At 37.6% G+C, this 22,536-nt stretch overlaps 2 protein-coding genes and 1 long non-coding RNA gene across 6 annotated transcripts; 1 reads left to right on the top strand and 2 right to left on the bottom strand.

Annotated features, from left to right (window-relative positions):
• The first annotated feature begins 32 nt into the window (after nt 1-32).
• On the top strand, nt 33-5,133 carry Idh3b (isocitrate dehydrogenase [NAD] subunit beta, mitochondrial). The gene is made up of 6 exons (XM_022838887.2): nt 33-180; nt 1,260-1,319; nt 2,442-2,725; nt 2,970-3,102; nt 3,341-3,862; nt 4,279-5,133. Exons 1-6 carry the CDS (start codon nt 139-141, stop codon nt 4,372-4,374), a joined length of 1,137 nt encoding a protein of 378 aa, XP_022694622.1. The 5' UTR covers nt 33-138; the 3' UTR covers nt 4,375-5,133.
• On the bottom strand, nt 1,294-11,487 carry LOC147753061 (uncharacterized). The gene is made up of 3 exons (XR_015312382.1): nt 10,814-11,487; nt 10,504-10,648; nt 1,294-1,353 (listed from the first exon to the last, which is right to left on the bottom strand). It is a non-coding gene; the product is annotated as an uncharacterized LOC147753061 (long non-coding RNA).
• A 2,237-nt stretch (nt 11,488-13,724) lies between these two features.
• Nucleotides 13,725-20,240, bottom strand: LOC111263626 (transforming growth factor beta regulator 1). Of its 4 annotated transcripts, none has more exons than XM_022838891.2 (8): nt 20,133-20,240; nt 19,525-19,671; nt 18,726-18,952; nt 18,405-18,586; nt 17,727-17,950; nt 15,171-15,344; nt 14,626-14,823; nt 13,725-14,341 (listed from the first exon to the last, which is right to left on the bottom strand). In XM_022838891.2, exons 2-8 carry the CDS (start codon nt 19,588-19,590, stop codon nt 13,937-13,939), a joined length of 1,476 nt encoding a protein of 491 aa, XP_022694626.1. In that variant the 5' UTR covers nt 19,591-19,671; nt 20,133-20,240; the 3' UTR covers nt 13,725-13,936. The 4 variants fall into 4 exon arrangements, with proteins under 4 accessions (XP_022694626.1, XP_022694627.1, XP_086825852.1 ...); XM_022838892.2 differs by lacking the exon at nt 20,133-20,240 and adding an exon at nt 19,988-20,093; XM_086969726.1 differs by lacking the exon at nt 20,133-20,240 and adding an exon at nt 19,109-19,193 and having other exon boundaries at nt 19,525-19,665.
• Between the last annotated feature and the right edge of the window lie 2,296 nt (nt 20,241-22,536).

Consider the following 22,536-nt stretch of genomic DNA (forward strand, 5'->3'; position numbering starts at 1 on the left):
GTAAAACTCGGAAGCGGTGCTGCCATTTGAGGCAGCTTTGTTTATAGCTCTACACTCAGATTGCAGCCATCTTGAGGTGTCCGGGGACATAACCTTTAGGAGTTGACTGTGTATTTCGAACTTTTTCCTCAAACAAATATGACACTTTTCCACAAAATCGTGAGCCGGCTAGGTTATCTGGTGAGTAGTGTATTTGTGAGTTGTCTAGAAACCAGAAAAAAAGGTTAAAGAGTTACACCTGTTATTTTGAACGGCTACACTGAAGTGTCCGTAACACATAGTGTGAAACAAAACGTTCGAACTTATATTTGGCTCAAGGGGGATCTCTGGAGGAGGATTACAAATGTTTTTGATTTTTACTTTAAATTGTCAACCAAATCGCTGTATATAAGAAAACAAGCGCCGAATCGTATCTATTCTATTTACACGCCTATAGTTCAAATTCGTATAAATTTATATACAGGTAATCAGTCATTTATTCCGTACTAAATATATAAAAATGTGATGAATTTTCTTTGTGCTCATCACGAAAAACAACGATTGATCCTGTACAAATGTTACAGCAAGACAAGACACGGCTTCGATTAGCTTTCCAACTTTCCAAACGTTTTCCTATTCGCCGTTCTACTTTGAATTCCAGAAAATCGTACCAGTGCGCGATTAATATATGTTCTTTTTTTAGCCTATAGTCTATTTAGTCGAGTATGCTGTATAAATGTCGCATAGCTACGTAACGCATAGGCAAACGCGTTAATAACATGACGAAGAACTAAGGAGCACAAGCATTACGATGGCCGCTAGTTCACAGAAGGCGATGGTCTGTATGATAGGCATTGAACAATTACATCCACTTAGGTCGGCGGTTTTCCAAAAAGTCTTTCTCATAATTATACATTTCAAAAATGATCCAAGTAAATAAAATTATTCCTAGATATATTTTTTCATATAATATCAGTACACGTCTACTGTGCAGCTCTGTCTCTAGTTGGATGTCCGCAGATGAGTGCTAATGCTGTTTCAGATGGGAAAATCCAACAATTTGTTTAGACGATAACGTACCTAAAAGAAGATGAACAACTCGAACCTTAATGTAAGCATTTTTATAAGAAATGCTATTAAGTCTTTTATTCGATGAATAGACCATAGAAAGCGTACGTAACCAGTTTGTCTTCCGCGTAGTGCTATCCTTAATAATCTTACCGAGAGTGCAAACGCAGAACGATCGTAAGATATCCACTTGGTCTCCTATGGGTTTTCAGGCTCCATCTATTGCAGCACGTACCGTTGGAACATCGGCAACTAACAACTTGGTCGCTTTCGTAAGTGTCACATATATATCACTCTTAATCTCACCTTGTTTTTAGAATAAATATGACATAAAACAAAGTTCTTGAACCATCCGTTCGTACATCTTGCTGTTTTAATGTAATAAATATTATTGGTCATCACTTTATCTTTATTTTGCGTCGCTAAAAGAAAGCTAGTTAGCTTCGAGTTTGTAAAGAGACCGATCTCGTTTAACTAGGCCTGTATATTAGGTAGGCCTAACGAAACGCCAAGGGATTATGTATAATGAAATACAGATTCGCTATTTTTTTTTAGTTTCACTATTATAGTAAGTCCTTTTTTTTTGAAGATGTAATCCTTTAGCATAGCATAATTTATCAATATTTCGACTAGCGTCAGCTATATACCGAAGAAATAATCTAATTGGTTTTAATTACATTCGGCTACCTGCAATCCGAAAATAGACGCCTGTGGTAAGTGCAAACGAAAGCTCGTGCTTATTGAAAAGCGTGCACTTTAACTAGCTTTCATAAGTTTCAGCTTAGATTTTTTTTGGTGAGCTTGATTCTAGTTGTGTTTACAGTAACAATAGTGGCTTGAATACTTATAATGACTCTGCTAAAATAACATTAAACGCTTTATGTCACATTCTTAGTGAGCACTTTAATTAGATTCTATTCCATTATGCGACCTTTTGACAAACCTGCAAGAAAAGTACCAATAACCGTAAAACGAAATACCAATTTAGGGCTCTATCATAAGATGCTTGCACAAATTAAAAGTTGCAGTTGTTTCTTTAAATTAAGAGCAAACATGCTCGCGCTTTTACTAGCACCAACTAACTGAACACTGTTTTTTGTATGTGAAAGTTATGCTAGCGCGTTAGTGCGTGTTTATGGTCGAAGGTGTGCCGGAATACTGTAACGAGTTGGAGGTCTTGGTTTAAACAGCTTTTTTTAGTATATTTCTCGAATAGAGCTTGCTGGTTTCTTAGTAGGCCATTATAGCCTGAAGCACGTCACCAAATATATGCTAGGTTTGTCCTTTGTCTGCACTGCTTACTGACAGTGAACGAAACGATATAAAATAACTAACATGCATTTCACTGCACATGTCAACCTATGCAATTGTGCCATGGCTTCTCTCGCGGTTAGCACGAGCCAGTGTCTCGTCCACAGCAGAACATCAAGTGTACCCTAATTCCCGGTGATGGCGTAGGACCCGAGTTGGCCGAGTGTGTTAAGGCTGTCTTTTCAGCTATTTCGGTACCGATTGATTTTGAAGAAGTATTCCTTTCTGAGATTCATCATACGATCTCGGCGCCCCTGGAGACGGCTATTGATAGCGTCAAAAAGAATGGCATCTGCCTTAAAGGGACCCTCGAAACTCCCCTCAATTCTCTAACCGGCGAACTCCAAGCCTGGAACATGAAAATTAGGTTTGTAAAATACATTATTAAGAAACACAGCTCGAATGCATGCTCGAAATTCCTTGTAAAATGACAGTTTATGCACCAACCTGACCATTTGTTTTAAAACCGGAGACGTTAAGGGATGGGTACTATCCATAGCTTAATTCAAATGAGTCTTTGAAAACTAGCTAGATAGTTTCTTTTCCCGAACCTTCCGTAGACTCTTTATGATGTTATATTAATTATATTCATTGCGTATTTGTGACGGCAGAAAGGATTTGGACCTATTTGCGAACGTGGTGCACATCAAGTCGATGCAGGGAATAAAGGCAAAGCACAACAACCTAGACTTTTTCGTCATTCGCGAGCAGACTGAAGGAGAATACTCTGCTTTGGAACACGCGGTACTTCGTTACACTGAATCTCTTATTTTGCCCGTTGACCTATTCGAAGATTATATCTCTTTTTTGTTGGTTTCATCTATAAAAATGTGTTATAAATGGCATGCTTATTGTAGAAGCAAGCCTTAGTTGCATAAATATTGTAGTCACAAGAGCTGCACCTCGATTGTTACGTGTGATGTGGCCAATAGCATTATGTTGGTTTTTTGCAATAAAATGTTATCGTCTGGTATTATTGTAGAGTGTGAAGGGTGTCATCGAGTGTCTGAAAATCGTTACCGAGGAGAAGTCCCGCCGAATCGCCAAATTCGCCTTTGATTATGCGACGAAACACGACCGCAAGAAGGTAACAGCCGTCCATAAAGCCAACATTATGAAGCTCGGTGACGGATTGTTTCTTCGTTGTTGCACCGAAATCTCCCAGCTTTACCCGAACATCAAGTTTGAGCACATGATCGTGGATAACACGTGTATGCAGCTGGTATCAAATCCCCACCAATTTGACGTTATCGTAACTGGCAATTTATATGGGAATATTGTCGACAATCTCGCATCGGGTCTCGTTGGAGGTGCAGGGGTTGTGCCAGGCGCTTCATATTCAGAGGATTGCGTTGTCTACGAGCCCGGTAGTCGACACACGTTCGGAGGCGGTGCCGGCAAGAACGTCGCTAACCCAACAGCCATGCTGTTGTGTGCTGCTAAAATGCTGCATCACGTTAACCTCCATTATTATGCTATTCAGATTCGCGATGCTGTCGAAAAGGTATGATGCTGTATATTTGGGGAAAGTAGGATGTTCGTCTTATGCTTAACGGTCAGTGAAGGTATAAACAAACCAACACGTCGTGCATACACGGGTGCTATAATGACTGCTTTTTTTGCACCAGCCGCTCGCCTTTTATAATCATATAACACATAACATAGAGTTTAATATCAGATATAGGGCCGTCTTGTCCCACGTAATAAGTTGTGTCATAATAAACTGTTTCATTCCATAGATATTCGAAACGTAATCACATATTGACTTCTATATTATTGCCAGTTTGTACGTTACCTGATACATTCACATATTGTTAGCTTACTATGCCGCTGGCACTATCAAAGCTAGTAGAGGTTTCATCTTACAGATGCAAAGTAAAGCACTGAATAAGACTCATCGCCATACTGAATCTATTGCAGGTAATCAAAGGTGGAAAGGTGCGAACTCGCGATCTGGGTGGCTACGCAAGTACTACGGATTTTTTGGGAGCTGTGATCTCCCAGCTGCCTCATTGAGCTGATCCAGCTGGCAACTACTGCTGTATGTTGTTTGATCTTTGTCACCGTTAGTTGCTCGTGTTTCTCGTAACAAAGAGTCAGCAGAAAGTCACGTATCTCTTAGTAATGGAATGGCTATTGACGCAGCTAATTACGGCATTCGTCAGTTAAGTCTGAATAATAATGATGGCCCTGCACCATCAGTCTGGCGTCAATCGAGTTGGCAGAAACAATGGCAACTACAGAACTCTGGTAACCACAATAAAACATCTTAAATGAAATGTGGTGCATAGCAAAAGTACGTCTTGAACGGTAAAGTGTATCAAGGCCGTGCAAGCTAAATGGTTATTAAAATGGTAGGAGAAGTTTTCACTATAGGGAGCAGCAAAATTAAACTGACATTAATAAAATAAGCAGAAGAACCCTTGTTTTTACTTGAAAGGCTAGAAATCGACCCTAACAGTGGTGATGCTGAGTTTAGGTTTGTATGTTAAATTGTAACTTACTACTTCGGAGAAAGGATATGTGTGCATGCGATGCACGGTCGATCTATAATAAATATTATTAGTTAATGTTAAAACTATCTTCGCTTTCCACCCGGAATAAACGATCTAGACTAACAAAGAAAATAAAGGATGAAGAAGAATACCGTGAACGGGAGGAACGAAACAAAGGATTGCCTTCGTTAAGGAACGGAAATAGAGCGGAGAAGAAAAGAAAACAAACGAGCTAGTCAGCAAATACAATAAATTCTAACAAATAATGACACTATAACAATTGACATGTGTTTTCACTTGAGATCTACTTTTGTGCGCTAAACGGTTAATTGCAAAATGTGGGCGAAATATTGTAGCGAACGTGTCACGAACATGAATCGTAAGTGATTGGCAAGTACACAATAAGGTCGACACGGCGGTCACGAGATCACGTGAGTGGCTACAAAGAAATACGTCACGATAACACTGGATGGATATAGATTACGAGGACAGCTAAAGGTGATACTCAAGGGAACATGTAATAGATTGGAAATATTTCTAAAGCAAAGCAAATAATGCAAATGGACAGGACTTACGGAGAAAAAGCAAGAAGAACCTAATACATCAGGTGCTAATGAGCAGAGACTGTTTGTGTATTTCACGTTGACACTGATTAGCTAAAGACCGATGCTAAATTTGACCTGTTCAAAAGTTTTATTTGCCTTTATGGTTTTGACGCATGCTGTGAAAGCAAGATATGGCTCACTTGTCACACCGAGTTGTTCTTTCCCACGAATGATTATAATGTTTTACACTTACGTCGCATTTCACGACAAGCTAGTGGAGTAATTATCTATCTACACTATACCTTAAAATACTTGTGTCTACGACGCATTCACCTACTGATATACAGTCTCTTACCACTACATATAAGCGACAGAATACTCTCCTGAAAAAAATCGCCGTTATTTACTGAATCAAAAACTAGGTCACATCACATCCGACGCTTCACGGCCTCTGATTCCATATACTGAAAAATATTTGTTGTCATTTATATTAAAACGATAAGAGTACTAGACTATATTCAATATATTCAGAATAAGCAACAAATGCACACTTTAATGTAAGCTCCTTCTGCTATTGAGTGTCTGTGAACGTAACTGCTACGAACGCATCACTGCGCTGTTAGGGCAAACAAAAATGACAATCCTCACCAAAAAAACTCCAACTTCTCGTATGTCCAAGTGCTTCCACCATAGAAAATCCATGTTACAATGGCAACTTGCAGTTATACGGTATGTAAGCTGCGATTCGAGAAAACCAACATCATTAATAAAATGTTGAAAAATCTATTTTAAAGGTAGAACAAAAGCACTATGACATTCACATCTTTAATCGGAGGCATCATAGGGGCGTCCGATCACTAACATGGCAAATTCCTATCTCAAGATCAAAAGAGAGCCTCACTTAAACTAATATTACGATGTTGAATCTATTGTTACATGTTGATTAAAATATGAATTTTAATGTGCATCTGAGCCACTTTAGACGCCTCCCCGTTGCACATCTTCCTCCCATAGCCAACTTGGCCTCAGACAGGCGAAGTCTGCCTTTAGTCTGCCAATTTCCCAGTATTTGATAATGACATTTCAGTTAAAAAGAACAATTTTACATGTCTGAGCTTTTTTCCTAATTGGATATCCGCACCAGACCTCACCAGACCTGCCAGATTGGAATCGGTAACCACTATACGATTTCACATTTTTAACACCCTTGGCGAAATTAATCAATACCCTGTTGCCGCTTACGCCACTTACCTTCCGATTTCCACGTATTCTTCTCAAACCATTCTCTCGCATGCCCTATGCGGCTAATCATAGGGTCTTTAGCGTTAATGGATACAGTAAGCTTCATCCATTTCTAGCCATTGGTCTCTGGGACGAGTATTCATGGCCACAGATCCAATGGAGCAATGTATTGCCTCATCGGGGTCTATGGGAATATCTTTCAATCAATTTTTGCTGGTTGCTACACGAACTTTTTCCACTGATCGCTGCAAAGATCCCTGAGAAATTCAAAGACTTGTAATAGTCCACTCAGCCGGATGCTATGCGCTCTGATCTTAATTGTGCAGCTGAAAGGTACTTTATCCAAAGAAGTTCCTGCTAAAAATAATACCTTATTTTAGAATGCTAATGGGAATACGAAAATTTAGCAGAAAAAATAATATCGCAGGAAGTTTCATGCAAATCTACCCACACAAGTTACTCGTGTAAAAAATAAATTCGAAACGGATGGCACTATCCTTAGGACGTTTATCGATAAAGCTTCGGAAAACCAAGAACATCAATCAGCTCCGCCAGTCAAGAAAGAAAGCGACATGTTAACTACTAGGCTTATCACTCTGTACGTTCTAAACAATTATGTAATGCACACTGCTTTGCCCAGTTTTCACAGGAGTGCTTTGCATTGCACGCAAGTTTTGCCTGGGTGCCGCCACAGTGGGCTGGAATTACAGCATTGGGAACTGCTGATTTTGTCCATAGCAAGTACACGTTCCATATACCTACATATCGTCTTGGTTCACTCTTAGTGGAAATTGCATTACTGGGTACTTCTTATAAAATACTTAGCTTTGAACAAAAGCGTTCTACATTATGTACTATTGTTGATACTACTTAATTGCTAATACGTGTAATGTAAATACCATTGTTTCCTATGAACTTATCATTTTTTCACTTTTCTTTTAAGACGTACTATGCGAAAGGGGATACCTAGAGATGGTAAGAAATCATTATTAGCTTTTAGAAATAAATAACTGCCTGTAAAACGTTCTACAGCGATCGTATGGATATAGCGAGATTTTACGAGAGACAATTATAAAAACTTTGAAAAAGCTGCCAACTTTATATAACCTTTTTTGGAACAAGAACAGTCTGTGTTAGCAGGTCAATAGCCGGTTCATCTGTGCCATCTATACTGACTGTCTATTGATATACTATATGTTTCCAATGTCTTCATTGTGTAATAACATCGATTACCTTGAATCAGCAACTAAGGATCTTTGATAGAGGCAAGCGAAAAATAGCTGCGTTTGGACATTGAAGTCTACTCGTAGATGTGACTCACATCTATGAAAGATGGCGGGGGCGGCGGTGATAGAAACACGTGAAAAGAAGACGCAGACGGTAAGGACACCATGAGTCGATACCTTGCGCACCCTGCAGTAATCCTGCATGCAAAAGAGATCTCTTTTGCTTATACGAACCTTTGTAGTTAAATCATTAAGTTTAGCCTATCCGAAAATGTATTCTTTATATACAGAATGAAAACGTGTCTTAGTGTGGGTAACACAACATCAGCTAATTTCAACTAATCTATCATTCGGTAATAGGCCAAGCCAAAAAAGTCACTTATTATTGTTATGCTGATTATTTTAGCACTATAGAGTTTGATTGAGCTCCCCTTTGTTTTACGCATGAGACGCGAAACATAAGAGTAATAATAAAAGAGTATGACAGAGGTATCAAATCAGCATTTCGCACATTCAGATCAATCAGGTCGTTAGTCAGCTGCTATGTAGAAGCCCAGGTTAACTCAGGCCGCGTGAGTCATGCGAACCGCTAATCCTCGAGCGTTACTTTATTGAAGCCTTTCAGTAATAGACAGTTCAAATTATTAGATTACACTACTGCGATGCTCAAAAACAAAACGTTATGCCATTGCAGCCCGAAACTGGATGTTCTGCCAGTATGTTGCGACACGACCAAACTCATTTTGGCAGGGAACGCGTATATGCCTTTAGTCCCAAAAGGCCCCTTGAGGGGGCCTTATTTTGCACAGCGGACAAAAGCTCAAATTTAAGAGGTATTTGAATGATACAATGGATGATAGTTACACGGTGAAAATAATGTGAAAGGACTTATGGCGTGTATGAAAATTTTGAAGGTTCGGACAGGACTGTTTAAAGACGCGGGAGAGACTTAACCCACATGTTAGAGGAACATTTCCCGGTAAAATACCTACCGCCCATACGAAATCGGGGCTAGTGTAGATTATATAGTGAGTAAGAAGTAGAATAACTTGCGTGACTATGCAATGGGCTAATTCTAAGATCTGGAAAAATTCGAAGCCAAAGTGAGCCTTGACTAGAAATCGAACCGGGATTTTATGACAGGATCTGATGTCCAACGCAAGCAGTCACGGATCCTCTATATAGATCGATGGCTTTAACATAAAACAACAAAAGAGTTAAACAATTTCACGACTCATTAGCTACTGGATGTCTGCAAAGAATTCCAAGTCGTTTGCGTGTTTAATGTTCAGTTTAAACGAAACGTTTTCATTTCTTTAAGTACATACAAGATTCGGTTCCGATCCCTATACTCTAATCATTTCATCACACAGTCACCAGCAAATAAAAAACTATAATAATGATATGCCACCGACTTCATCAATATAGCTCAATTGAATAAATAACTATTTTATTAACTGAATCATTTATATCGTTATTTTTTTTTGAAACAGTTGAAACAGACAACGTTGGGTAGCGCCAATAGAGATAACTGCACCGGCAATATTTTGTGTTTACATATATAGATATTCGCAATCTTGTATTCTGTACTTGTCAAAAAAGTTACTGCTCCCGGTTGAGCGTAGTAGGAACGGGCATATGGGCCCGCAGGCGCTTCTTATCGCCCTTGCTAGCTGTCGGTACACGTTACTAAACGTACCTCTGTGGTTGTGATTGCCAAGTCACACTACGTTTTATCCAAGAACTCTTGGTTTTAACAAGCAAGAGCAAAATATATTATTTATAATTAGAACGATTATTCTTCTTGCTTCCAATCACTGTCTATTCCAAGTAAAAATCCTGCACAAATATGTTGCGTCCAGCATTTCTAGGTCACTTCAACCCCGGAAATCGTAATAGTAATACCAACAAAAAAGTATCCTAATATCGATTTCCTTTCGAATACGATGCCGCGCAAATTGTGTCGGCATTAGCTACTAAAGATAAAAGTGGAGATTTTTTGAAAATCCCAAAGTAAACACATACGATGATTAAACACAAGTATTCTTGTACAGAAGTAATAATTTTCTCTGTTAACGGAAGAACAATACACCTTGTTAGATAAATCCCGGTTGTTTTTTCGAAAAAAGTTTTTACTATCAGCCTTCCTGTGAAAGCCCGTATCAGTAAAGGAATAGTGTGAGGAACATTTTCAAACTTCCTCAAATGAACATGAGCAACTTCTTTTAGTCTTCGATTCATTCTAACAATTATCAGTTATTTAGCTATCATTTTAAACAACTTCTTTTTGAAGTTAACCTTTCCTTGAAGAAAATTTTTACAAAACTTAATATTCATGATATATCATGTTAATAACTGATAATTAAGTGTATAAGCTAAAACACGAAATAGAACTGGTTAAGAAAATGTACTTATTCCCTGAACAGAGAAATAAATAGATTAACCGATTGACTGATTGCATTGTTGACAAAATCATATTAACAAAATGAGAACTGCTGATATGTCGGTGTTGCAGTACAAGGCCAGTTGGACGAAAGCTTTCCAGTACTAAAATGTGGGCTCTTTTTCGTCATCTTGGCGCAGTTTAGCAATGGTTAAAGGCGGCTCTCAGCGGCATAACATGACATGCTTCAGTACCTTAGTCGTATTGAAAATAACGCTTTTCACACTATTGAAGAAACGATAAGTATTGGTCGTAATGGCGATTCAGATGATATGAACTACGGTTGCACGACGCTTAGTAGAGACTGGGACTTTTAGATGATCAGAAGTGTGCAGCGGCCTGCAAAGTTGATAAATTGACATGAAGCGTACTCACCGAATGATCTGATTATACTAGCGACATCAAAATGCTTTTGCGTACGGTACGGCTTCCAAATCGCAGCCCAACATTACGATGTTATTCTTAATCGTTGTACACATCCTTGCATTGTAAAGCTCAACTTACACAGCAGCCAAATGCCTAGAGGGGACTTGTTAAATGATTTGTGTCCTAGTAGTTCTAGTCATGGTAGCACTGTCACGAGCGCTGGTACCACTGTAACTGCCATAGCAGATGTGGACTACAAACACTCTTGTCCTATCGGCGAATATATAAGGGTGTAATGCCTATAGCCCTTACATACAGCATGCATCTATGCGATCCGAAGCAAAGGCAGTTTGTGGTCAGAAGCATATAGGACAACTATTCTTTGTCGATCATCCAACATCGCCCCGGTTGGTAAAGCGGCTGGCGCAACAAAACGCCGTGTAACATTTGATCACAGGATATGTTGCAAGTACTCATTTTGAACGCGAACTGCGCCTCATGTTGTTTCGTAAATGCTTACAATGGGAACGCTGGCTCGGCCTACCCCGAATTTCGTTAGTGGCAGAATAATAACATAGTACTTGCGCGCCTGTGCTGTCAAGTAAGCCTACCATTTTCTCGTTTCTTGAAAGTATGTCCTCAAACATCACATCGTCTAGGCTTGAAAATATGTCCCCAAACATCATGTAGTCTGGGGCAGCACAAACGAAGTCCTGCCAACTGTAACGTGTTGTCATTGGCGTGTTATAACTAAAAAAAGGCGAACGGAACAGTACGAATCATGTCTTATTGGCATAAACAACAAGACTAAATGTTCTGATTAAAGATTTTTTTTTGTTTTGTTTAATTTGCTTTGGCTTAACCAAAAAAAAACGTGAATAATTTGACTACCGCGAACATATCTGAAAAGGTATACATATGATTGCACGTTGTTCCGTAAGTAGGTTCTATAGAATAACGCAAACCTAATCAAGTCGAATACATTTTTATTGCGTCACGGAAGGCACATTATAGGTTTATATGTTTATATGTTTGTTGAAAAAAACTTTTCAAAGAACATATACTAGGTAGTTAAGAAAACTTCTTTCGTTTACTGGTGACTAAATTTCATATATCGCTTGAAAATTCTTTTTTGCGTTGGGTTTTCTTTGCAACTTAGGTTTATGCACATATTGGTGTTAATAAAAAAAAGTTAGTTTTATTATAGATGTCTAACTATACGTTGGATAATAATTAATACAATCGGTAGGTAATTTCGTAATAACGATCGTTAAAAATTTTGTTTCATTAATTTGCAACCTTCTTAGCTAGATTATTCTAATTTAGTTAGTTTTATTAATAAAGTACGGTTGGTATCGATTTTGAGTATTAAAAAGCAAATAGCTTGCCACTTGGACATTGTACGTCATGGGGGCAACAATACCTTTTTTAGAGGTGAGGTGTAACCAAACGAATGAATTACAGACTAACAACGACCTCAATTTTTGTCTGATTATTACTTTTCCTTACCACCCGATACGGTTTTTCTGGACATTTATGATAGTTATCAACCACATACGATTAAAACTAATATTTTTATTTGTATTTTATCATTTTACGAAGACTCGAATCAATTTTTTTCACAGATTCATTACATTTTATAACCTCTTATAGTTAATTGCCGTCAGACATTGTCAATAAAAAGAAGTTTACAAAAGTAGGACAGGTAGTTGCGCTCTATAATCTCTCTGTAGAGACTGGAGAAGTGCTATCAATGAAAAGTGGTAAGATGAGCGTAATAACCGGCTGTAGCTGCAAACAAGTGGAACTACGACAAACCAAATCGCCTCAAATTAGACAGTAAGGGTTCTTCTCCTGTCCTTGAAGTAACTATAAATGCGAAGCATTTCCGTTATATAAATTAGTTTTGGTTTAAAGAGGAATTGCTTCTTCAAGCCAACAGAACATATTACATAGCCTGTGTGAGCAAAGAAAGTTATTATTATAGATTAGACTTTACGTTGTCGTGTTTCAAAGGAAGGATTAATTTAGAGGGCACCGCTTTAGGTAAATAAGACGATAAATTAGAATAAGCAGAAAAAATGGGATTTTATATTAATGCACTTGTCACACTGCTGAATTCTCGTACGGTAGTCCGATTTATCTTCCGAAAGCATTACGCACCATCGTGAACAGCGCACGAAATGCCTAGTTGATCGTGTACAAAAAAGTGCATATTCTCCACTAACTAAAAGGTAGATAACCGGTCTGAAGACGTATCACAGATCGTTGCCATTTTTTTGAGTTTACGTAAAACATACATTTAAATATATTTGGAAAAGTGTTACAGGGCCCCGTTCTTTTCCCATAAACATAGAATAATGACGGAAATACGATGCCAGCTGAAGTTCTTCAAATTGTGAATTAAATCGATAATAGAATATAACTTTTTATTCGTCAATCCAAATTTTGCTCACTATCATATTTTACCTAAAAATATGTTCTTTTTCAATAAATGCTCTAGATGACAACAGTTAAATAAAAGGGTGAGTTAGGTCTCACATCGTTTGCGCTGTGTTTAGTTTTCCTCACATTTTTGATGCCAGGTTTATTAATTAGATTATTCTTGTCGAACTACTAAGTTCACTCTGAGGCGATTAGTTATACGCGGGACATCAACAGTCGAAATAGTGAACTGTAGTGATGCCTAACTGCATAACTACTAATTCAACAAACAAAAAAAAAAGAATTCGAAACACTGTTATTGATCTCGTTCTTTCAAGTACAATTTGCTGTACACCGGAAATCGCCCTTACTTTTTTCCTTCATTAAGAGGCACTAATAAATACTAGATAAATCGCGCAGTTACAATATGATGGTTCCGTCCCCGTGATGGTGCAGTAGTTAGGTGCTTGCATGCTAAACTTAGGAACACGTAGTGATCTGGGTATGAGGCCGGGTATTGCACGTCGTTTCGTGCAAAAAAGCCGCCCAAGGCAATGCTTAACTGCAGCACAGGATGTACACAAGTGTTTTCACAACACAAATATGTATGAATAAGCACAAATGATTTTTCTTACACGAATATTCCCCACTTTATTTGTATTACATAAGATACTACAACCCGCTTTCTTTTCCGATAACTTTGAATATTAAAAAAAAAATGAGAATCTCCTATCCACCAGATACGCGTTAGAATCTACCGTCCGTACTTTGCATGATATATCGTACACACTTTGTTCTCTATGCGCGGACGTATCCTTCCGTTAAAGTATTTGCCGATCAATGTTGTGCAGCGGCAGAATTAGACAGACTAGTTGAATTGAGGTTACCATTGTTAACACTGTTATTGCTTATAGAGCTACTATTACAGACGCTAATGGCATTCGTACTATTATTTAAGGCCGCACTGTTGTTACCATCGGTGGTTGTAGCTGGGGCGTTGTGGCTGCTTATGGTACTACCATTACTAGTGCTGCTGCTGTTAGAGGCGGCATTCGAGGAGAAGACGCATCTTGCACGGAATGCATTAAATGAGAGATACATATCATTTTGGTCAGCATTTTGTTGTTGAGATGCTTGCGAGGAGCTACGGCCAGAATGACTAGACGACGTAGCCTGTTGCGTTCGCGATGTCTCGTAGCGAACGGGCTTATACCGCACACATTTGCGGGTGCCCAGACAACCCTTGAATAGGTAAAGAGAATTATAAGCATCCTGCTGCATATAACCGCATTGCAAGTTTTACTCAAGTGAAATCCCTTGCGAAGTGAAGAATGTCTGACGAATAGTCTCATTTGTGCCCTGGATAACCGCTTAATGACTCTAAGTATTTATTCGAATAAAATATAGTTTGGCATTTCGTGGACGTGCTTCAATTCCGTTAAGTCCGATATATTAAGGATTGACCGGAAGCTGCACTATCTGTTATATAATCTACGCGCACAAAAAAGTACCAAAACTATAAACACCTGAATAAGATGATGAATTGTAGGAGTAGAGAGACCGAAGAACTGTGCGCCCTTACCAGGTGGAAGAGCTGGTAAGGGTCGTGCTGTCTGCGATTTGGCTATCGCCGTATTCAGAGTTGCAAAAAGAGTTGACACCGCCTCATCGGGAGTACGCCCGCTGTATACCACAGCTGGATTATCGTCACCACTCACCTCAAACTAGAAATGGCACATTATTGGCCAAACATTATTAGAGTGATGTTCACAACTCCTCGATTATTTTTCTTGCTTGTATAATAGACTTTTGCAAATTGATTATCACATTTTTGCTTTTGATCCGAAGTTACCTAAATTGACGTATGATGTAAATATCTAAATAACAGAAAACCCAAAATTGTCTTTACTTTTCTGAGTAAAAGTTATTAAAAGTTCACTTGCATAAATCCTAAATTCCAACAGAGATTTACATCAGTATTATTAAAATTTGAGCCTTAAAGCAGTAAGTAGCGAAAGGAGCTTATCGTTATGTCATAAAGCTCCAATCCTACCTAATCCTAATTAGTTACCTTGGGTTCGGGTCCGTTATCATTAACTGTACAAGTGTACAATGTGCTGTGTAGAGGATCGGAGACGGCTGCAAATTCTCGAGAAGAACAAAAGCCAACGGGGAATAAAAGATCCTCGGTGTGATAACCTGGTCGTTTGTTATCGATTTCTCCTAAACAATGAACCTCAATGCCCTTTGAAAGCGCACAAAAAAACAGAACAACATACTAGTATTATGAATATCTATAAAGTGTACAGTATTGAGAATTTTCGCCGCCATAATTATAACACATGGCATGAACAGCGTACAATACATTATGCATAATATGCTTTGAGCATATTTTATCTTAAAACTTAAATTTTCACTATTTATGATATTTTCTTATTATTCACAGCAACAGAAAGACGATTTGATTCACTCATTTTTGAGACACTTGATATATTTGTGTCACCTTTTGTATGTGTTTGTCAATATAAAAGGTATTCTTAGTTTTAAGTGGATCCGATATTAAGCTTTCCCCTAAAAAGGATGAAAAAGATATCAATGAAATTCGGAAGCAGACGGGAAGCAATGAGGTAGAAATCGTTGACCTTCTTGATTTAAATGAAATTGATACATCGAAATTAAAAAATCATTGCGGCGACAGAGGTTTGCACATAACAAATGTTATCGAAGACCAGGGATGTCTTATTTAATAAGAAGGAAACTTAGAAGAATTTGAAATAGATACCGGAAAATACTTGACTGTATTAGTTCAGTTGAGGTGGACCTATAGAATAGAGTGTCGGTAGCTTGTGCTCCAAGTACCAGGAGTATATGCAGTTAGTCCTCACATTGAAACCTACACTTTTTAAAAAGTCGACCGCAATCCATGCGACTAGATAGATCTCGTCCCAAAATATTATCAAAGATACTATCTCGATTCAAGTTCCTATCGTGCATTTTGTTAAAGGAGGATTTTTTTCAGGGAGGAACTTTGTGTACTCCGAACCTGTATAACTGCATAGATTTCTTCAGCCAAAAAAGTTTTATTTTGATTACCATTTTAATATTTATACATATTGTCTTTATGGTCTGAAATAGGACTAAGTGACGCGATTTACATTTTACTTTAATACGTATTTGGATGCATACATAAAATTTTGTCTAAGCTTAACGACCTTTTACGTAAAATATGTTCCTAACTAAAATTTATTGAAAATTTAGCCCAATAAATATGACTTGGCATAATATAATTAAAATACTGAGCATAAGAAGTGGCATATAAATGGCAGTCATGAATATGCTAGGTCATTCAGTAAAACCACTGATACTAGTGAATGATCCTCTACATTTTGCCAAGCAACTGCTTTGTCCAGGCAGGAGTGTAACATAAAGCGTAATGGAACTTAGAAGCTGTGTATCGTGTTGTAACACGACGACTCATATGTCCGCCGAGCTTCCGAGCAGTGTTCGTTATTACCTTTGCCATTGCCTTGGTAGAACAATACATCCACCCTCAGTACTCTATATATTTTTTTCTGAGCTGGCGGCATGCTGCTGCCTTTGGTAGTCTTAACTGCTGTCTCAGCTCCTCAGCTAGTACCATCGTTCGGTACAATATGTCAACCACTCTGCTGATGGATGGGAGATGGCACCTTAGGACTATAGAGCCACTGATGAAATTCCGTTACACTTGACTTGTGCCTTCACATTTAAATCTCTACCTTTTAAATATATTAATATCAATGTTACAGTTGTTACAGTACAATAGACAATGTACACAGTTATGGATGTGCCCATACACATGCATGTGCTTATGTGTATATAGAAAAGGACTGTCGTTGAATGCAACCGAAACTGAAATAAAAACGTCGATTAATGTATTCGTCAAAGACTCTTATTATATGGCCGAAATGATTTTAACATAATTCGCTAATTTACAAAAAAATTCCAATCGAAGGCCCCACAACGTGACACTATATGGGAAAGAGGAAGAATTATATGAAATAATAGTAATAATATTGTGTGCAACAAAACTCTAGGAAAATGCTTCCTAGGAGCCTATAACTATAGAATCCAATGTTGTATAATCGTTTACTAGGTAGGTTAAAGGTTTCATTTACAATCGGTACAGAAGTTGAATGATATGAGTTGCATTTGATTTACAAATAGATAAAAAATAGGAGATAAGCTAAAGTCTTTCTACAAGGCCAACTTGAACGGACCCAAGCCCGTGAAAAGTAGCCTTGAGACAGGTGAAACTCTGACAGGAAAATTAGGTAATTATTTTGGCTTTTTATCGTTCAACACAAGTCCGGTAGAATGCGAGAAAAAAATGGCTATCCTGTGTAGCCCTGCCCTTTGAAATCTGGCCAAAGAAAAACATCCGATAACTTGGGGTTTAATAACATTAGATTGGAAATCAATATTCTTATGCCAGAAAAAAAAACGGAGAGGCCATGCAGTCCTTATTCTTCCTGATATTTACATATATGTAAATATATATAAATCCCTAAAAAAGATATATATATATATCTTTTTTAGGGATTTAACGAGACGTTTTTTTGCTATAATGCTATGTTGGTCTGATTACCGGGAGTTCAATTGGGAAAATGGGCCTTCCCATCGAATCTAACGGAATTGGCTGAACGAATCGTTTATCCGAACTACTTTTCTTCCGGCCCCGCGATGGGGCAGCATTGTCCTTGGATTCTCTATTTTTACCGCCTTCAGAAATGTGAATATCTTTTGGTCTCTCCGGCGGGACTAAGAGCACCCGGCTGGCTCCTGATGGTAGGACAATACTGTGTTGGCCACCTGTTACACAAAAAAAAAACCAAGGTTTTTTTTTAAGATAACTATTGAATTGCGCTCTCTTTGGTAGCTTTCCCTTAAGCTAGGGATACTTTAGCCATAGCTATACTCTTATGTCGAAAATCTAACAACCTTCGTATGTAAATGTTCGCTGGTTAGGGCATTCTGAGTTCGACACCCATGTACTTGTTATATATTATATACTTAAACATAGTAAAGTACCGCTTAAAGCGTGGATCTGAAGCGGTGAAAATACAACATAGAAAAATGCATTACGTATGTATTGCAAATTTTGCATACTATAAATAATAAAAGTATTCGAAATGCTATGCTTTTAACAGGCCGGTCAAATGCTTAAAGTTTCCCTGTGGACTAGTAAAATAGCTAGCAATTTATCACCATGAAAAAATTGTAATATATATATATATATATATATATATTACATCCAAAAACTAACCCGCAGTTGAGACAATGCAGGGCGGCAGAGATCTTCGATGATTGAGCACCGAGCGATTCACTTTAGCCACAAGTTTTCTTACTAACCTCCGGCGTTCCTCGTTGCGAAAGTTGGCCTCAGTCAACTTCCGCTGAAGTCGCTCGAACAGTATCGAGTTTTCCCATAACAAGTCACCTATCATTCTGTTATAAAGGTATCAAGTTTAAAAAGTAAATTTTACTTCAAAGGATATACATTGGGTCTCTTCTAATCATAAAAGAGTTATTAACTTCACACTAACAACTATAATTGTAATGACTAAAATGGTCTTGCGTTAAATACCTTTTGAGAAATGCGCATTTATTAGCATATTTTTTATCCTCAGAGCTCGGAGAAGAGTTCGCATGTGCGTGAACTTCCTCTGGTCTACGAATAGAACTGCTCTGACCGCCGCTCAGTGATGCCTGCGCGTTGAACATCCCGCTGATTCGATTGCCACTCGACAAATGATTTACCATATTGTAAGTGCTGCTGCCGGCTGTGTTGTTCATGTCATATGTTTTATGCCCCTGCCTCATAGATAAGCCAAATTAATTAGCTGCCATTATTTTTATTTTAATTAGGAATTTTTCGCTCCGGGATATTTATTTTAACAAAAGTAGGTATACAGTTGTATCGCACATGACTCTACACTTATAAAAAAAATGCGTGAAACAAATGTTTACCGTGAAACATATGTTACTTGAACTTTTTTCCTGAACTGTGAACTTAGATTTTCCAATTTCTAGCGCCACAATGCCTCGCCTTATCCTGTACCAGATTTCAAAAAAAAATTTAGACGTGCCGAGTTATTGACATTTTTATTACAAAGCCTGGTGATAAAAATGAACAGAAAACCTTGTTTCACTTACATCGCATAGATAATTGTGGAACTAAATCATGATGCTTGTTTCTGTTTATAAATTCCATTTGGAGCCCTATGAGTATTGAAAGCTTCGGAAACACGGACGACCAGAATAATATGTATACAACAAAAATTTAAGTTTGTAAAAAATAAAAAACAGAAAAAAATATACATATATATATAAATATATAATACATATAAAAAATACAAATACAATGGATAAATTGAATTACACACCATGCAAACATCGGCTTTTGTACAAGCCTCTTGCCTGTAGCGTATCTTTGCACGTTCTCGAGACATTGAGTGGCGCCTTCACTTAAGCTGTGTTAATCTTACTTCACCGAATTAAACACATCTATATGATGAATATTATCTTTTGTTCTGAAATAAATGTTTCAAAAGTGCATAATTTTGTCATATACTAACATTGCTCTTCTATTAATGTTGGTTTAACACGGAATATCTTTTCTCATCTAAAAGAATCAAATTAAACTCATAGAAAATTCCTTTAAAATTTAAAGGTTGTATTAGTAACTCGTTTTCCTTGTCTGAATGGCTTAAAGCAGTTTAAATTTAAATTTAATACTACAGCTATACAGATATAACCAAAGATTCTGCAAAATGCATTCAGTAAGTATATGTAGAGGTCTTATTGCGAACAGATTATTATATTTTAAGTTGTTGAACTCGAACACACAACGGGTTTTAACTTGTAGCTCTCAGCAAACTAAGTTGTACTTAATGTATTATTCAGTGACGTCTTCTGATTTCACTGCAGAATTCTTTTTATATGGAACAATATATGGTAGAATACACAAAAATTAGTAATAGTTATAACAAACATTGTCACAACAGTTTCACCAAGGCCCCGCTTCGTTTGTCGGTTGAAACACAAGGTACATCGAAGGGTGTTATTACTTGCATTTGTTTACTAATAATGCGCACTGGGATTTTCTTGTAGCAGACGACTAAGGTCAGCAGAGGGCGATTCTAATGTCAAGAAATATTAGTGCGGCTGATGATGTGCTTTCGATGTGGATTAATAGTGCAACAATGAATTAAAATTATAGGAACGTTCTAATGTGGAGCACGCTCGTTGGGAATTTCAAAGTTATTGAAAATATACGCTACTTACGATTTTTGTTTCGTTATTATAGAAGAGAATCTCGTTTCACCAAACGTATCAGTTAGGAATTTTTGACATTACATTAGAGAATAGAGCTAACACGGTATTTTCGTTCAATCTGTTTCTAGCCACATAGAACTTGACAAACTACATCAATTTAGGTAGACGATTACAGTGCTGTTTGGGAGTACTGCGAAAAGCAAAATTCTCGTTGTTCATGCATAGCGTATTTACTACCTTGTATATTTCAAGTCTTGTATTGGCACCAGACATTCCATAACGCGGCTGGCCGCCAGCAGTAAACAAAGTGTGTCCATGTCCGCGCCTGAACCTAGACCACGAGATATCCCTGAAGCTAGCAAGCGTACAGTTCACGCACCAGGCTGTATTTATCTGCATATTAACATCAACTAGCTATCACTTAATGCGCTTAATGTTAATAATTTTACTGTATCTTGAAAAATGCATTTATTCAATTGAGTACATTCAATATTATATTATATATCAATTTAGATTCACAATAAAAAGTGATCTTAATTGTGTACACCAATATTAAGATTTAATCTGCTAAACATTGTTATTGTATTTATACAACTTAGGTAACACCTTAATATTTGAAGTCGGAAGATCACTATTGAAGCATATTTTTAAGGATCTGTAAAGTAATTAAGCGCCCTGTAGAGTAGCAGCATCATTCCGGTTTGCGAGTCTACACAACCTGAGCTAAAAAAATGAATTCTAAAGATTGTAAAGTAGATGCATGAAATTTATAGAATCACGTACAGATCTGTTTAGATCTTTGAGGTGGAACACCTCGGAGCGAAAGATATTTACAGCTGTTGTAACGATATGCATTATGAACAGCGAGCGCCGCTTGATCTGTTTTTGACACCTGTTACCTTTGTTACCTTAAATGGAGCACTTCAATGTATGCTTCAGCGTATGTATATTTAGCTGTTGATCTGTATTTCGTTCTAGAAACGCCAATTATTATTTTTATACCACAGGACACGATTAATGAAGATACCAGAATACAGATAAAAATCCATTTATGATTAATAGTATCGTTCCGTCTAATGATAGCTGTTCTTTGTTGTTGGCTTCATTCTTTTCGCCACTCGTTTTCCCAACAATTATTTTCCAATGCTCCTAGACATATTCTAATTTTATGCGAGAAAGAATTTCCTACTTTGTGATACCAGTGTTCATGAAACAATGTTAAGTATGACAGTCTTGACAGAAAACAGGCAAGAGCTTTTGCCATGTATAGATGATGTAGCATCGTTGTGGAACAGAATAACTTTGTCTTGTCGATTCGGCTTTTTCTGCTGGATAGCTTTACCAGGAACAATTCAATGTAGAAGCCTAGTATTACAGCAGCAAGCTTCTGTCATAGCTCACACAGATTATTATTTAAAATCTCGGCAACTTCCTAATAAAAGAATTGTCTCGAGCTGGCCTTTCAAAACTTTTTAGACTTCTATAATAGTGGAAGTTACTATCTAATGGCAATAAGGTATAATGAGGCAATAATATATAGCTCACAAGGGTGCATACTATGTACTATGCTTACGAAAGAAGTCCTAACCTAAGAGTTCGCCACTTTGATCATTTCATATTGACCAGCCTAATATGTTATATATACGGTGCAGTTTGAGCTAATGTACTCTGCATCCAACTACATATGATACGGCAAACGCTGTACTTCATGCATATTTCTTATTATTAATTTCTCGAGTTATTATTTCTCACAGTGATTTCTTTTACAACCAGCTTAACAGTACGCTACCTATTCACTACGTAAAAATGTATTTCATAACATCGAACATATTGTGCTTCGATAATATATGATTCGACCGTTTTTTCCAAGCCATACTTTTGGCAAGCAATATCTAGAGGTAACCGATCAAGTAGAACTGAGTTACGACTAGTTTGTTTATGTGCGAGAGGAGACTGATTGAATACTTGTACCCCATACGTTTGCAGGCCAGTGAACGATGGCTGCAATACGGCGCGGACGTAACCTGTTCTAAGACCAAAGGGTATTCCTCTGTGTATATGCGTCTTTGTTTATTTGCCAGTCGGTGCAGAAGAATTCTATGGACAACCACAAAAAATGA

Source organism: Varroa jacobsoni, unplaced genomic scaffold (assembly GCF_002532875.2).
Source record: "Varroa jacobsoni isolate VJ856 unplaced genomic scaffold, vjacob_1.0 scaffold_778, whole genome shotgun sequence".
Classification (NCBI taxonomy): Eukaryota; Metazoa; Arthropoda; class Arachnida; order Mesostigmata; family Varroidae; genus Varroa; species Varroa jacobsoni.